This window comes from Glandiceps talaboti, chromosome 20 (genome assembly GCF_964340395.1).
Source record: "Glandiceps talaboti chromosome 20, keGlaTala1.1, whole genome shotgun sequence".
NCBI classification, from domain to species: domain Eukaryota; kingdom Metazoa; phylum Hemichordata; class Enteropneusta; family Spengelidae; genus Glandiceps; species Glandiceps talaboti.
In genome coordinates, this window is record NC_135568.1 from 9,270,405 (window position 1) to 9,287,870 (window position 17,466).

General features: G+C 37.5%; 1 protein-coding gene across 1 annotated transcript in view; it reads left to right on the forward strand.

The window, feature by feature from the left end:
- LOC144450743 (uncharacterized) overlaps positions 1-17,466 on the forward strand; it is a 158,935-nt gene that overhangs the window by 127,170 nt on the left and 14,299 nt on the right. Inside the window, exons 7-19 of the mRNA XM_078141438.1 lie at positions 59-111; positions 958-1,106; positions 1,535-1,657; positions 2,073-2,137; positions 3,615-3,814; positions 4,322-4,382; positions 4,796-4,868; positions 5,039-5,168; positions 5,953-6,132; positions 6,946-10,096; positions 13,524-14,716; positions 15,496-15,728; positions 16,037-16,319. Of these exons, the coding sequence (XP_077997564.1) occupies positions 59-111; positions 958-1,106; positions 1,535-1,657; positions 2,073-2,137; positions 3,615-3,814; positions 4,322-4,382; positions 4,796-4,868; positions 5,039-5,168; positions 5,953-6,132; positions 6,946-10,096; positions 13,524-14,716; positions 15,496-15,728; positions 16,037-16,319 (5,894 nt within the window). The remainder of the gene's footprint in view (positions 1-58; positions 112-957; positions 1,107-1,534; positions 1,658-2,072; positions 2,138-3,614; positions 3,815-4,321; positions 4,383-4,795; positions 4,869-5,038; positions 5,169-5,952; positions 6,133-6,945; positions 10,097-13,523; positions 14,717-15,495; positions 15,729-16,036; positions 16,320-17,466) is intronic.

The window sequence follows — 17,466 nt, forward strand, 5'->3', positions numbered from 1 at the left end:
TATTTGTTAATTAGAAAGTGATCTTAATAATAACTTTTTTTGTTTATTTGTTCAACAGAGGGGAGGAATCTATGCAATTACAACTTATCTATGTAACAGAGCGGATCCTTGGTGAGTACTCCCTAACTGACTGATGAATTATCAAGATGAAACTTGACCAATCAGAGAATAGAACATGGTCGTTTAAAGGGGAAGGGTATCTTGTGAATTCACGTTGTTTGATAAAAACTTGGATACTAGATGGCGTTCACTTTCACACTATGGAGTCATCGTCACAAACCACGGCCGTTTTACGGTACCGAGAATGTATGGAGTTAGTATCATCTGAACTTGCATGAAAGTGACATATATATAATTTATACGACTTGCAAGGCAACTTCTGTTAAACATACCGTGGACAGCTTCTGTTGTTATGGTAATAGCAATACATTCATTGGAAGTTGCCTAGCAAGTCTCATATGTCACTTTCACCTAGTTCAGATCACTGCCAACTACAGACTGATACGTTAAAGTGAATGAAACCAACATATTTGAACTCATTTTACATCCAAGTGTTTATCATACCAAAGTGACTTCACACGGTATTCTGCCCCTTTAACATTTTCAAGCAAACTTTAGTGACTTCACATTGACCAATCAGCTATGATCTTGGTAATTTTGACCAATTAACTATCAGCACATGACCTATCCTGGAACAATATTGACCAATCAGCTGTTATCTTCCATAACACATGTCACCATGTACTCCCTGTTATTATTTTTTCCGGAATTGATATTCCCTGTTAGTATCTTTTTTTCCAGCATTGATATTCCCTGTTATTATTTTTCCGGCATTAATATTCCCTATTATTTTTTTTTCGGCATTGATATTCCCTGTTAGTATCTTTTTCCAGCATTGATATTGCCTGTTATTATTTTTTTCCGGCATTGATATTCCCTGTTATTATTTTTTTCCAGCATTGATATTCCCAGTCGAGGATCAAGAAATTATCTATAGGAGCAATCTGAAAGATGTTACCAAGATATTGAAGAATCAACATCATGATAAGTATTTGATGATAAACTTATCAGAGAAGAGGTATGATTTGGTGCAACTCAATCACCAGGTAAATAAAGGATAATTCATTCTACATTCTGTAACATTTTGAAATAGATGGAAAACTGACTTCATTGTCTGAAATCATCAGTCGACCATTTACATGCAGATGAAGAACTTCAGTTTTGGTCAAATAATCAATTGTGTTATATGAGTGTTTGTATTTTTGACTCCCTAAGTATTTCATGAAATGTTGTTATTACGGCACAAGTTATTGCATTAAAGTGTTTCTGACCCCCTAAGTGTTTGATAAAAAGTTTGCAGTGGTGACTCCCTAGGTGTTTCATGAAATGTTATTATTGTGACTTCCTAGTTATTCCACTAAAATTGTGTATGACTCCCTAGGTGGTTGATAAAATGGTTTGTGACTCCCTAGGTGCTTGATTAATTAAAATGTTATGGCTCCCTATTTTACTAATTTTTCATTTGACTCCCTAGGTGCTTGATTTAGGATGGCCAGACTACCTAGCCCCACCTTTAGAGAAACTTTGCAGTATTTGTAAAGCTATAGAATCATGGCTGTCATCAGATTCACAGAATGTTGTTGTAATACATGCTAAGGTAAGTAAAATCTGCATCATTCAGAAAGTCTGAATTTGTATATCAAGAAATTTGAAGATGATATATTTTGAGTACAACTACTTTCAAACACAATAATTCTTTTAATCTTTTGAGAAATTTAAATAACACAAGGTATAGAGAAATCTTTTTTACCAGGTTTTTACATATTATAGTTTTGACGTAACATTTTAAAAGTAGTTCTTTTATTCCAGCAATATTGTGGCACTTGATTTTATATTATGAAAATGTATTGTCATAATTTTTTTAAACCTCGAACTGTACTTCTCTTGTATGTAGTTGACAGCATTATTTTCTTATACCAGTGCTATGTTTTGTCTTGCTCTTCTAACCCTGAAAGTCAAGGTCAAATGGTTCAAGTTAATGAATGAATTGTTATTTTTGGTTCACTTTCTAGGGAGGGCTTGGCAGACTGGGTGTTGTGCTGTCAGCTTATATAGAGTACATTATGATATGTAATGGGTAAGTTCTTTAATTTCTTATCAAGTTTATTGTGTGTGTGTGTGTGTGTGTGTGTGTGTGTGTGTGTGTGTGTGTGTGTGTGTGTGTGTGTGTGTGTGTGTGGTGAGGAGGGGAGGGGAGGGGGGGTGGGAGGCTTTAAAGGCCAATGTTGACCTGCATAAAAATATGTCCACTGTAGTGGAAAACAGTTTTCTGGCAAATCAAGCTATAGGAAAAATTGGGGGTCAATGTTATCACTCAAACATTGAGATTTAAGACTAACTCAAGAGTCGTCTTGCAAGAGATGGGTAAAGACACATCCAATATACCATGTCACAAAATTCATTCTCATAAAACAAGAATTGAGGTTACACGCTATAAACAAATCAATGACTAATGGCTGTCAAGTCCAAAATGTCTGCTTTATATAAATTATAACAGTTTACAAGATCATAACCAGAACTAAGATATCAACTATATGGATAAGTCACTATCACATATCAGGATCAGATTTCTGTTTGTTGCATTAACATAACACTGGGGGATGTATAGTGTATATTAGACCACAGGGCTGAGTACAAATAAGGTGAAATATTATTTCAAATACAAGACCACAGGACCATTAAAAGTAATATATGATACATACTTTGTGGTATGTTTAATAGACCATAGGGCTCAATACAATGTCACATTGAAATATCATTTCAAGTACAGACCACACATATATCGCAGTGAAATGTGATATGGGTAGTGTTATGTTAATTGATCCCAGGTCTAAGTACAATGCCATTATATTAGTGGAACTGTATTTCACATTCAGACCATATGACTGTTATTGAAATAGATATGATTATGATACATGTGGTGTTATGATGTTGATAGACCACAGCAGTACAATGAGTTCAATGTTATAATGAACTTGAATCATTTGATGGCCTGGAGACTTGTCTATCTGGTTTGACATACTCGTTCCTCCCCCGAGGGGGCAACGTACATAGACTGCAATGTGGGAAGGGTCTGCGTGAAAGGGGTCGGGTTTTTATGCTGGTTTGTATCAGAAAGGGTATACTTTTTATGAGGTGGTGGTATGAGAAAGGGTTGGGTGAATCAAAACTTGCATTAATTAACAGAGACTATGCAGTCAACACTGGAAGCGTCCCAACCTAGTATATCTACCTTCAAAACTTCCATACTCTCGTCACTCATGCCACGCTAGATCTAGGGCTAGCTTCCCCTGGGAGCCCTGGCTAGACTAATTAAAATGCAACTTGGTATCAGAAAGGGCATACTTTTTGCATAAAATTGGTATCACGACACATTGGGTTTCAATGTTTGTGAGGAGCGTCCCCGTAATGTTACCCATTGACTAACCCCACCCCCCACCCCCCACCCCCATCAATATGGTGCCTTGGTCACTATTGAAAGGTTTAGTTTATTGAATTTTTAAAAAAAGTAAATTTATGTTTATTAAATTATTTCAATTTTCTTTTTTATACAGGAATGGTAATCAGTCAGTAGAGAAGTATGCCATGAAGCGTTTTTATGATGAAAATCTATTACCAGTAATTCAAGCGTCGCAGCTGAGATACGTCAAATATTTTGCAGGTTTATTATCGGGGGAAATACAAATTAATAATGCACCTTTATACATCCACTACATAATTCTTCATGGCATACCTAATTTTGAAGGGAGGGGAGGTAAGTGTTGAAAATATAATGCATGTTTTTGTTAAATCAAATTATGATATGATGTGTGACAGGATTAGTATTTTATATTTGAGAAATGAAACCGCAAACTATCGTCTTTTGCAAACACTTTAATGAGGATTGCAAATCAAGTAAAAAATATCAATTTTGGAAAAATCAAATTATGTGTTTTTATCAATCTTGATTTTTCATTACAAACATTTATGGATTTACAGAATTTATGTTTTGAAAATTTGCGTATTAAGGGATCATTATAGATTGTCGAAGTAACTCTTTGGCAGCCTTTTTGTGGTTCACAGTTTCCTTTTGACTTTAGTTATCATTTCTAGGTCATTGTTAAAGTATAATTCTGAATTGAAAGTATCACCAACATACACATAATTAGACACTCATTTTTAAAGAAAGTTTTAACTGACTGATTGACTAATCATTTTAAAGGTGTAAACCATGAATTAACTAAGACTGCCCTTATTCACAATCGTCTTTTTTCATTTCCAGGATGTCGGCCATTTGTGAAAATTTACCAATCCATGCAACCTATTTATACCTCAGGAGTATAGTAAGTATTGGTGTGATTGTAAATCCAAGTAATCAACAAAATAAGAACTATAAGTTTATGATCTCAACTCTTCTAACATGTTTTGTTTTCATGAAATCACCATGGTAACCCACATTGACTTATTTATTAGGTTGTGTTGAGGTTCAAGGTATTTGAAGTTTTCGCATATTTGCAGATGACTTTTTTAAAAGGAAAATGCGTATTTGATATTCAAGAAGCTACTTTTCTTATACAAAAAAATGACCTTAGAAATATTGTATGATTATATATTTACTGTAAGCTTTGGGGACAGTTATGTGTACATTGTATTTCAAAAACTTGATGAAAACTTTTTGGCCAAATGTGGATGTTGGATCTCCTAGCCCAATTTGGATTGTTAGAGACATGAATTGTATTATTTGATTGATTAACAGCACTTTGACAGACAATGTGAATAGATTAGCTGTACCCATACAACCTGCTCTACAACTCAGAGGAGATATATTGGTAAGTAGAATTATCAACTTTCATATCCTTAGTATGTTAAATGCCTAAGAAAATAATTTAACATTTTTTTCCATACCAAGACTTACATCAGGTTTTTGGGTTAACGATAATTGTGTTGAGTGGCCAAATCTTTGCAAATTAACACCAAATTTCTGTTGTGTGTTCTCTAGGTGAAATGTTACCACAAGAAAGTACATGGTAGTAACCGTGATGTCGTTTTCCGCTGTCAATTTCATACATGTGCTATATCACAGTATCACCTTGCGTTTACAAAATATGAGTTGGACGATGCTTCTAAAGGTAAGTCAATGTGTTTGTTGAAATTTTGTTCACCCTTGTGACACATAGGAGTAAAATCTGGTAAACATTTCACAGACTGCATACCGGGTACCATTATTTTGATATCTGTTATTAAAAATCCAGAGAACTCAGGTTGCCTAGTTACTGCACCTCACAAAGAAGTAACAATTTGACTAAGTTTAAAGTTACAGAAGGAGCACCTATATCATTGCGTCAGTATGCCAGTTGTCTGATTGGCCCTTGATAAATGAATTATCTTGAAATATCAGCACTGGCTAGTAAAATTCATCACCCTGACAGTCATTTATCTCCAATAGTAAATTATATATTTAGTACTGACCTTTCCACAACTAAACCAAACCACAAAGCAATACCAGTTAATATATATTGTACTACTAGATGTCATTACTTATAATAAGTAGTTTTAGGGTACACATAACGGCATTGTATTTTCGGAAACATTGTAAAGTCTTTGAATTTTACATAGTTTTCAGTGTTTCGAACATGTCTTTAAAGAAATGTGTAATCACAGTTCAATAAAATCCAGATACACCTGTACAGGTACATTGTATTTCTTCCCTTCATTGTATTTTCAGAAACATTTGCTGTAAATTCTTGAATTTTACATAGTTTTCAGTCTTTCAAACATGTCTTTTAAAAATGTGGGTGATCACCGTTCATTGAAAGCAAGATACACCTGTACAGGTATTTCTTACCTAATTCAGACAAGTTGCGTTATTTCAAAGGTTGTTACAAGTTGTGCATTTTGTGTTCTTTCCCCCAGATAATAGGTTTCCAGACTATGGAAAAGTTGAGTTGCTCTTTTCAGACACAGACAACAGAGCGCAGGGTATGGAAGGTCTATATGATCCCAACATTCCTGTTGACCATAGGGAAGATTCCCTCACAAGGTGGGATTCCTATGAAAACTTTGGAAAACACATCGAAGAGAGCAGCTTAGAAGGCAAGTCAAGTCAGTTATTTTGTTCCAAGATTATCTGAAGTTGTCATAAAATTTTCCCCGACATATTTATCTTTCAAATGATTTTCTCAGTATCTTTATCCGTCAAAGCTTCAAATTTGTATGTGGGTACAGTTTAAAGAAGTGTATGTTAAACATATTGATTTCTCCTTGACACAAAGTAGTCACTGTTACAAGACCTTAAAACATATACAATAAAAAAAAGTTAGAGACATTATTTCCCAATATTTTTACTTCATTAAGCCAAGGAAAATATGAGTGACTACTATGAGTTAAAAATAATTAAATAGCAATTTTGAACATTTGAAATGATTACAGGTCTAACACTGCAAAAATAAATGAAGTAGATATGTGTTGTGATGATATAGAACAAGTGGGTTATAAATACCATATTTTCTGTTCAAATAAACTGTTGCAAATTAATGGCCTACATGATGGATTATGTATGCTCTTCTCTCATTAAAGTTATCATTAAAACAGAGCATTTTCTGTGTTGTAATTATAGGATTTAGAGCTGATCGCTTTGTGTATGATTTGAGAATTTATAGTCTAGCTGCTAGACCTCAGGCTTTCTTCTGTTATGACCTTTGGTCACCTTGCACCTGAAAGTCGCAATCAATGGCAAACACCTGAATGCTGCTAGCGCCCTCAGTGGTGATCTTTGGTGGCCTTCACAGTGAGCAGAATAGCCCGAAGGGTCTAGCAGTAAGACTAATAAGTACGGTATTCTAATAGTAAGTAAAACAAGAGAAGAAAGTCGTTGTATAACACAAGTATCTGTTTTTCTCTCCACAGCTGATATTGCAGAGATTGACAGCACAGGCAAACGTCATCTGACTCACACACATGGTCCTGTTGATGGCAGTTTATATGCAAGGGTTAACAAGAAAGGTCAGTTTGTGTCAAATGGACCTGAGGGTGCAGAACATGAATCTCATCACCACACCCACGGTATGACACTTGATATTGACAGCAATGTGAACCAAGTAATGGATAGCCTTACAATCAATGATAAAGACCATAATAGGAATGAGACACCAGCCAAGAAAGAAGGTACAGCACCTTTAAAATCACCAACTGAAACAATCAGACGAAAGGTGCACAAAGAGGGACCTAAACCTAACACTTTGAAAGAGTGGTTCAGTCGAGGACGACCCAACCACCCAGCTGACTACACACACCATACATTGAAAAGAGGGAAACAGTCACAGAGTGTGGATGATCAACTTATGCTTAAAGCCCAAGAAGGAAATGTAAGCCCACCTACATCTATTCGGAGTCTTCCACAAGATACTAGAAACTACCCAAGGGATCATGCCTATAGGGGTGTTTTTAGTGATGAAAATCCATATGCAGAGATTCCCGATTATGCCCAGTCTTCTCCAACATCTTCCATGACAAGTGGGCCACCACAAACAAGCTCTTTTAGTTCACTCAGTGAAGTTACAAATCAGTCTGTGGCTGGTAAAGGTGTCAACAATCTGAGTCCAGGTGAGAAAACACATGGCTATACCCTGATTGATGGTCAGATTGTGTTACCAGGATCAGCACAGCATGTACACATGGCTCATGGTCATCCTGGACATAGTGGGCATGGACATAATGTGGAGTATCCGGTTGATGGCAGACACCATCATCAAGGGCATGTAGTGCATGGTCATACTGTTGAGTATAGTGGAGATATCAGACACCAGCACCCTGGCCAAGAAGGCACAGCTCATCCTGCCCAGATGAGCCATGGAGAGCTGTCCGGACAGTCATCACACATTCATCATGAATATACTGTCCACCAAAACCAGGAAAGGAATGTTGATGAAATGCAGTACCCTCATGGAACAGTGCAATATGGCAGGAACCATACTGGTGAGCCAACACAACCTACAGGACAGAGCGGACAAACATCGCATTCTACAGAACATGTACACCATGTGATACATCATAGTGGACAACCCGGTCATATGACACAACGTGATGGCCAACCAGAGCAAATGGTACAGCAGGCTGGACATCAAGGACTTCCACATCACCCCACAGGACAGACACATCAAGTCACACATCATACCATACAACAAGGCCCGGTGGTACAACCGGCCGGCCAGCCAGGTCACATGGAACATCATCACCCTGGACAACATGTTCACACAGAACATCACGTTGAACAACATGTTCATACAGAACATCATCCTGGACAACCAGGCCATGTGGAACCTCATAGTAAACAACCAGGCCATAGGGAACAACCAGTTGGACAACCAGGCCATATAGAACAACCTCCTGCACAACAAGGGGATGTTAGACAACCTTCCAGTCAGACTGATCACGTTCATCATGTGCAGTATACAACCTTCCAAGAACAACTATCACCTCAGTCGAGACAACCTCCTCATCAGGCTGTCTCAACTGAACATAAGCACTTAGATGGTGGTACTGACAGTCCTTCAAATCTACCTGGTTCAGGATCAATTCATGGACATCCTGGGGACTATACTCAAGTGAGGAGAGTTGTTCAGGTTCATTCAGCAAATAACCACAACCAACCAGTGGGTGTCATTGATGTTCATCGCCCAGCCAGTCAGAGTCCTCCTAACATGCCTCGATCTCATGCTGTGGCCGATCAAGATCAGCCAAGTCAGGTACATCACCATCCTGTCTCACCAGATCAATCTCCTGTGAAACAAACCCAGTATCAAGTCACTAGGTATGAAGTGACAGAACATCAGCACACTCATCATGGGCAGCCCGGAGTTGTTCAACATGCAACATCAGAGCCAATGTCACCAACTCAAACATGGGCACAAAGGCAGAAACAACAGCTGGAACTACAAGAACAACAACAGCAACAACAAACACCTACACCAACACACCACACTGTGGTACAACAACAGCCAACAACACAATACATCCTGACACAGCAACACCAACACCAGCAACAACAACAACAACAACAACAACAACAACAACAACAACACCAACCGCAACCACTGCCTCAGCAAAACATGGCAGTGCAGCAGGAACAAAAGCAGCAGCCATCTAGCCCACCATCTGTACAGACGCAAGCTGCAGCAGCACAAGCTGCACCTGAAAGTGATCCTGATGAAGGGTTGACATGGTTACAGAAACAGCAGAAGAAGCTTGAACAAAGGAGGCTGCAAGAGAAAGAGAAGCAACAACCTAGTGGTACAACCACTACAACTGTAACAAAATATCAATACAGGACTCAAGCAGACAAAACAGGTTATACACCTCCTCTTTCACCTTACAGTAATCAGCCAACACGTGATGTTACAACTCAGAAAATTACAACTCAATATTCACCAGGACAATATAAACCAGTATCACCATCACAGTTTAGTTATAAGTACAGCACACCACAGACCCCATCACCACGCCAGGTTTATGACACGCCAACATCACAAATTGCAAGTATGGATGATATTGACTTAGATCAACTTGAAGCTCTTGCTCAGTCTTTGCAAGAAGAATCATTGGCTCTGGATCAGTTGTCAAGTGCACCAACATCACCACGAGTTAGTAATAGTGTGCAGACCACTGAATGGCAGAGTCATGGCAGACCTCTGGCGCGGCAACACTCAGACAGAACCTATGATAGACAAGAGCCAAGAATCCCTCAAATGAGACCGTATTCTCCATATGAGATGGACACAAAGGTGAAAAATCTTCCTCCACCAAGTCCAAGGTTTGGGAAGAGTGAGCAAGTAAGAGTGTTGCCAAGGGGTGTACCAGATGGCATCATGTCTCACCAAGGCCAGGATAGTGTTGTCACACATCATGTTCATCGGGAATACCATACTATAGAAGAGCCTGCACCACAAGGACACACTCACACCAGACCAGTCCATCAACAAACACCAGTAACGGTGAAAGAAGATGTCGTAGTGACTGGTCCAATGCATGGATGGTTGTTCAGTGCACCACCACCAGCAAGGTAAAGAAAATAATACTTCCTTTCTATTTGAAAGCCCCAGTAGCTGTAACAGGAACAGTTGTTATAAACCTTCGATTAGCATTTTCAATTTACTTTGTGTTTGTTTAACTTCTTGCTAAATAAGTCCAACCCGTTCATGTTCACCATGCACACACAGGTATCTGTTCCGCCAGTGACTACATCTAGTTCGGCGAATCATTTGGAGTAAAAGTTTGCATTGGCTAAAACAGAACAGCTACAAGGGCTTAAACTTTTAGTTTATCCCATATGTAAAGATTATTCCAAGTAGTGTTAAGAAGTGAACATTATTGTCCTCGTAATGTTTGCGGTATTAAATTCATGTTCATATAGTATTATTATTAATTCTGTTCTGCTCAGTTCTTTATATCAGTTTACTTGTCTTTTAGTTGAAGTATGAGGCAAATTATGAGGGAGTATCATCATTTAAACCCCTGTCATTGTCTCTTGTACGTCACTTGCGTCTTGTCAGATTATGCACAGAGGCCAAAATAACAGAATAGCAGTTTTACTCAGGAATGGGTCAAACATCTGTTATTGTTATCAAGTTTTATGTTTATATATGATGTCAATATTGCAGTTTTGAAATAATTCATATTTGACCCATTCACCTAGAAATAATGATAAAAATTCATGATTGCATGATATCATTCAGTGTAACTTGTCAGTCTATCTATTGTTCTATAGTGTTTCTTATCTGTGTTTTTCTTTTGTCATGATTTGTTCACCTGGGATCTGCTATTTACCATCATGTTATTACATCACCAAAAACAGTAAAGTCAATTGGCTTTTAACTGTACCCTTTTCCAATGCAGTTGTTAATAATACATGATTGTACAAGGTTCAAATTACCTGGTCAGTGCATAGTTTTGACCGTATATTGACATTTTGGAGTAAGGGGAGTAAGGGTAGAGTAACACCCTGGAGTATGACACCTGCTGGGCAGGATCGCGTTATTTTGCCTCTGTTTCTCATGACCCAACAGAACCTTATTTTGTTTTTCAGCACTGACCTTTCATTTAAGAATGTCCACCATGGACCTTTTTCTCATCAGTGACTAGTATAGCTAACCACACAATTATAGAAACCAAACAATTAGAACTTAAAGAGAAAGTGAACCTGCTTTTTCGTTGCTTAGCAAATCCAATATTATTTGGTGGTCGTGATGAAAAACTACTTGAGAAAGATTACCCTGCATAGTTTTACCATGGTGGTCACATTGTCAGATCATGTCTGGCATTAATCACTTTGTCATCACAAGACAAATGGCCATTCTTTAGTTTGTTGGCAATTTATTTAATTCATGGAATGACTTCTATTCAAGGTACATGCCAATCAACATTGCAGCTGGGTATATGAATGACTATGTTACATGTGACATACTTGATGGAAAAAATCATCATCATTTTTCGTATATGGTGATTTTTTACCCACCTTTTTACATTTTATCATCGACAAGGAAGTCTTCTTTGAAATGAGTCTAAAATAATGTTTAGATATGGAAAAAAAAGTTCAAAACTGTGAAATTTGTTCAAATAATTCAAGCTAGCTGGAAAAGGGTTGTTGCCCAATTGATCATTACTGAAAATCTATCATAATACTTTAACTTGTCAAAATCTATCATAATGCTTTAACTTGTCAGAAACAGAGAAACTTAATAAATGAAAGCAAGTAAATTGGATTTTTCCACGGATATAAAGTTCAAAAAGAGTGGCAGTTCTCTGTTTGATTGCATACGCTAAGTTTACAGGAATGTGATCAAATGATCAGGAGAGTGAAAGGTTAAATTTTTCAGACTGTAACTCTTATTGGTATTTAAAATTTCTATTGTTTCTCACACTGTGACTGATGGTTGTCATATTCATTCCATCTCGTACGATTCTTACCATGCTTCATATTCTGAGAAAACTAAAGGTAATATACGGTGTCCTCCTTCCCATCTCCGTCTTTTGGTCTCCTAGCATGTCTGCATGTTTTGCCTGTGTGTGTTTGTTAATTGTCATAATCATAATTCACTACTTTGTTTACATCATAATAAGAGAATGCCTCGGTTGATATTTTATCCCTTGTATTGTTCTTGTATCATTTGATCACTAAGTATTATGTTTCTGTTCTCAGATCTCTTGAATGTGATATGTATTTCATGACGGTTTATTCCACAGTTCTACATTTCATGGTGAAATCCTCACTTGGCAGCTATGCCACATGACTCAGCATGCAGTAGACAAACATTTGGAATGAAAGTTATGAGTGTTTGGCTCTGAGTTGTTTTGAGTTACAACATTTTTGGGGTCTTTGGCAAATACATTTCAGGTCGAGTAGAACTGCGCTTTTTATTGAACATGAATAATTAATGTTATTTTATATAGCGCCCTCAACTGAAATAGTGCTGAACCTTTCAAAGTGTTGTACTCTTATTATCCCAGGTACAGACCTATAATGGTACAACCCCTTATACTTACTAAACTCTCAAGGGAACATACTAGCCATACTGCCCCTACATGCGCAAAGGATTAAATCCTTCACTTAACATCTGTCCTACCAAGTCCCCAGGTATACAGCTGAGTAGACTTGAGCACAACAGTTATTCAAATTGTGCCCAGATAGCAAATTAGAAAGCGTTGTTACAGTCGAACCAAAAATATGCAAATTTGACCAGTATTACTTTAAATGATAGAATGGTAGAGAGGGACTGTTGTTAATGGGAAATTGAAGGGATTTTTAAAGCAGTTTTAATGGGGGGGGGGGGATATTATATGAGAAAGGGAGTTAGTGAGTCTGAGACTGAGACATTAAGTTACAATTGCAAAGGAGTTGGTCAGTTTCAAATGTGCTGTGGAAGGAGTTAGTGTGTCTGACATTGAGTTTACAATGGCAGGGTTGATCCAATGGCCACTGTTAGCCAGTTTGAAACAATGGAAGCGTCCAGTTAGACTGTAAGACTATATACATCATGTCGCTCTGCCCTCACCAGCTTCCTCTCTCCCAACGTGAGAGGAGTTGACCGATAGGTGAGGGTGCCTTGTCACGGTGTACCTTAGGGTCCAGTAAGTCGTAGAAGGAGATTGTGAATCTGATGTTAGGAGACAGTGAATTAAATTGTCTAACATAGGACTCTTATCTACCTTTCTGGTATTTGCTAAAGACCTATTAAATGTGTAGTGTCAAACTCCCATATTCATGATTGTGACATCATTCATTCATCACCACCCGTAGCATGTCATCATTACCATAGAAACTGATACAAAAGACCAAAACCAGAAACCCCAAGACCTTTAATCTCTAATATTAATATAATGCCTGATTGATAATGTATGGATATTAATGCACCTTGTGTTTAGATTTCAGTCATTTTAATCTGAGTAGGTGCCATGGTTACTTTGATCTCTTTTATCTTTCATCTTTTCAGGCCGATCTATTCATCACCGTACCAAACTAGTACCCCATCAACATATCACATGTCTTCCACTTTACCTCATTCAGTCTCCTCAACTACTGACAAGACTAACTCCTCTTACTCTACATTAACTAATTCAACCCATGCGATAACATCCAGATCTGATACGATAACTCATCCAACCCATCCAATAACATCTGTATCCCATTCGATAAACTCAACAACTCATACAATAGCACCTGCATCCAGTAAAATAACACCTACATGTACCTCGTATGCAACAATGTATTCATCTCACCCATCAAATAGGACTTTATATTCATCATTAATTCAAGTTCCCAACCATTCGGTAACACCGTCACCATCATATGCCTCTCAAACGATGCATACTATATCAAAATCATCACTACCACTACAAAAAACCACTGAACCTCGGCCCGTATCAAGTCACCTTATTGTTGATTCTCCCTATTCATTAACAAAGCATGAAGCTATAAACTCAGAGTCAGTTTTACATTCAGCAACCTATCAACAAACTCAAGTACCTCAAGTTTCTAAGACCAGTCAAACAATGATAAGCCAGACCTTGCCAATGTCAACACACCCAGGAAACTATTCGACAATTTCAACTGTATCAGTTGCACAACACGAGTCATCTGCAGTCAGCAACACGTTGCCACCTCCTAAGCCATATATGCCAAATGCACACAGTAGCACCAGCAATGTGCAAACATCTTCCAAATCCATTTCTACATCTTTGGCATATCCTAGCAACATACCATCCACTATCTCACCCTCAACTCCCTCTTTATCTAACCCAACCTATGACATATCAGTCACTCCCAAATCATACTATCACCATCAGTATAGCTCTATAATGTCACCACAAGCAACATCATCACCATTAAAAGTCAAAGAAACAACAGCGCCCTCTATTGATCATTTTTCACCTTCCAGTGATAAGGACTCTACTATGGCTTTGTCTCAGTCTATTATTTCTTACATCTCTTCACTTAGTCCTTCGTCTCTCTCTCCCCCTCGTGGAGGACATCTCCCCACTCTTGGGGACAACTCCCAAACATCATCTACCACGTTAACTGACAGGCCAGAATCTAAAAGCCAGCCAAAACCTGATGACATTGTAAAAGGAGAAACACCACAAGAGGAACCTGATCTGAAGGGCTTGGTCAGCAACAGAGTTGCAAGTAAGTATCAGTTTTTCATTGATTCAAAATTTCTTCTTAGACTAAATATACGCAGATTTTCATGACTTTAATTTTGTTATTAGTGTGCTTGATGTGTAAAAAACTGGAGAGTTTAGAAACTTAAAGATGAGGGTTTCAATCCCAGTCACATTAGAACAATGTTATCACTATGGAACCATAAGGATTACATAGGATCGTTCCTTTGTTCTGGACCAACTTTTTCTGTAGCTCAGCCAGGCAACTGTTTTCCACAAATTTTTTCTCAAGCTGTACCAGACAACTGAGTGTTTTCCATGTCTAGATTTTAGTCCCAATAGGAAGTGGGCCTGTGAGGTTTTAATTACATCATATATATACAACTACAGCGATCCTAGATTAGCACTCAAACAGTAAAGAATAAAGTTATGTTGAACTGCAAGAAATGGTGTGTCAATATACTATGATAATGTACCATCATGATATTTGTCTTGCACATTAGGTATATGCATAGCTAGGCCTTCTTTTAGTTATCCAATGTTTGTATGGTAATACCATAATTTTTTGTTATCAAATTGGAAAATGTATGACTACATGAGCTAAATACATAAAACATCAAAATTAAAGCAAACTGGGTAGTCTCAACAAATTCAACTTTTGTGCATCTTCTGTTCAGTGTCTGATTATGTCGACAGGTTCAGAAATATGACGTGACGTGTGTTGAATGGAAGTAATCATTTACTAGACAGGTCTAATTCGATTTAATTTATGCAAATGTATGCAAAATTATTCATTATAATTAGGTTATCATGCAAGGTTATTCAAAGATGAACTAAACTCAGAGCGCAGTCGACAACCAGAACGGAAACCTGGTCAACCTCTGAAAAGATCCAAGAGTGCAAGTGCTTATGACTCAGAGAGTTCATTCAGGCAGTACACCTATTCCAAAATAAACACTGCAGAAGAACAACAAAGAAGAGTACGCAGTCCATCACCAGAAGTTTGGTTACGCAACCCAGGTGGTCAACCAAAATGCGTAAGTATTGGTAATGTTGTGTGTAAACCAGCTGTTCATCATAAACATGCGAAGATTGGTCGTGTTACACAAAACCCAGGTGGTCATCCTTAATGCTGAAATATTGGTGATTTTACACAACTACCCCAAGGTGCACATCCTAAATGCACATGTATTGGTCTTGTTATACTTAACCCAGGTGGTTGTCCCAAATATGCAAATATTGTTATTGATTCATATAACCCAGGTGGTCATCAAAAATGTACACCATATGTCTCATTTGCAGAGTAATCAATTATAAATATACATATTTTATTAATACTTTTTAGGAGAACCAGTACTGGGACAAACAACACGGATTGAAGTCGCGAGAAAATGAACAAGAAGAAATCACTGGTACAACACCAAAGTTTCCAATCAGTCCTAAGAGGCCAAGGACACCGTATGCAAATATGGTCACCACGCCGATAGCAATTGTGGAAAGGATGGCAGCTCCAATGAATAGTAGTGCAGGTATGAGACACCCCCATGGTGAGAACACAACCACAGTCACTTGCAATGCTCCTTCATCCACCATATCATCTGTGTCATACTCAATCACCAAGACAGTAGGTATGTTGGGTTTTCATGTTTTATCTTTCACAGTTACGTAGTTCAAGACTGGATGTTATACGTGTCACCTATTTGTACGTAAGCCTGATGCCACCTACCCACGTTCCTGCCCATGTGACAGCTGCTGTAAACTGTGCACCAACACAGCGCCATAGCAACTATAGCTGTAGATCCAGCACTCACCGTAGCAACGCTCTCTCCCTGTCAATGTGATCTTGTTGTCTATTTGTGATGGTTTCCTGGTACAACAGTGATGCACCAACCACAGTAGCACACACTGTATGTAATAGAAAGCTTTCCTCATGCCAGACTGTTACCAAATTCTGTCTCTAAATTAAAAAACAGTATCACTCAAAAAAGGTAGTAAACATAGAACTCTGAATCTCCTCCACCTAGGTATTTTCATCACATTACCAAAACAATCTGGTTTTAGTCACATTATGAAATGTTTTTATGATGAAAACAATGAAATGGTTTAATAAAATTTGATTATTCGATTCTGAATAATACATATGTTTGTATGACAAATGTCAATTTCCAGATGGTTGGGTTGAGGAACGCTTTCTTAACATGTTTTGTTGTCGTAGCCCATCCAATGCTATAATACCTGATATTTCAAATACCAACTTTAATAATGTCACTAGTTATTATACTAATTAATTTTACTAGATACTGAGGGAAATAAGGTGTCGATTAAAAAAAAGCCAGTACTAATAATTTATTAAAATACTAAATGTGTTATTCTGGAGATATTAATATAAAAGGTTTGTGGAAGATTTTAACCCGAGAATGCCTTAAGTTTGTAATATCATAAGACTCAAACAACGTCATTTGAAGAGATGTGTGCCAGTATCAACCCAGGTTAGATATAAATAAATAACATACATACTTAGATATATTCTTCTACTTATAATATGACCATAAACTTTTACTGAAATCCCTCCACTTAATCGGTTTTATAGTTTGTGTACATTATATTTTAGTTCTACATATAATAATTGACTTTATAGTTTCCATGGTTACATTTATGATGTTATTCACCCTAAACATTAAACAAGTCTGTGAAAACAATGATACGAAAAGTATGGATACAAGACTTGAGCTGATTGGCTAGGGAACAATAAAGGACCAGGTGTCTGTTTTTCTT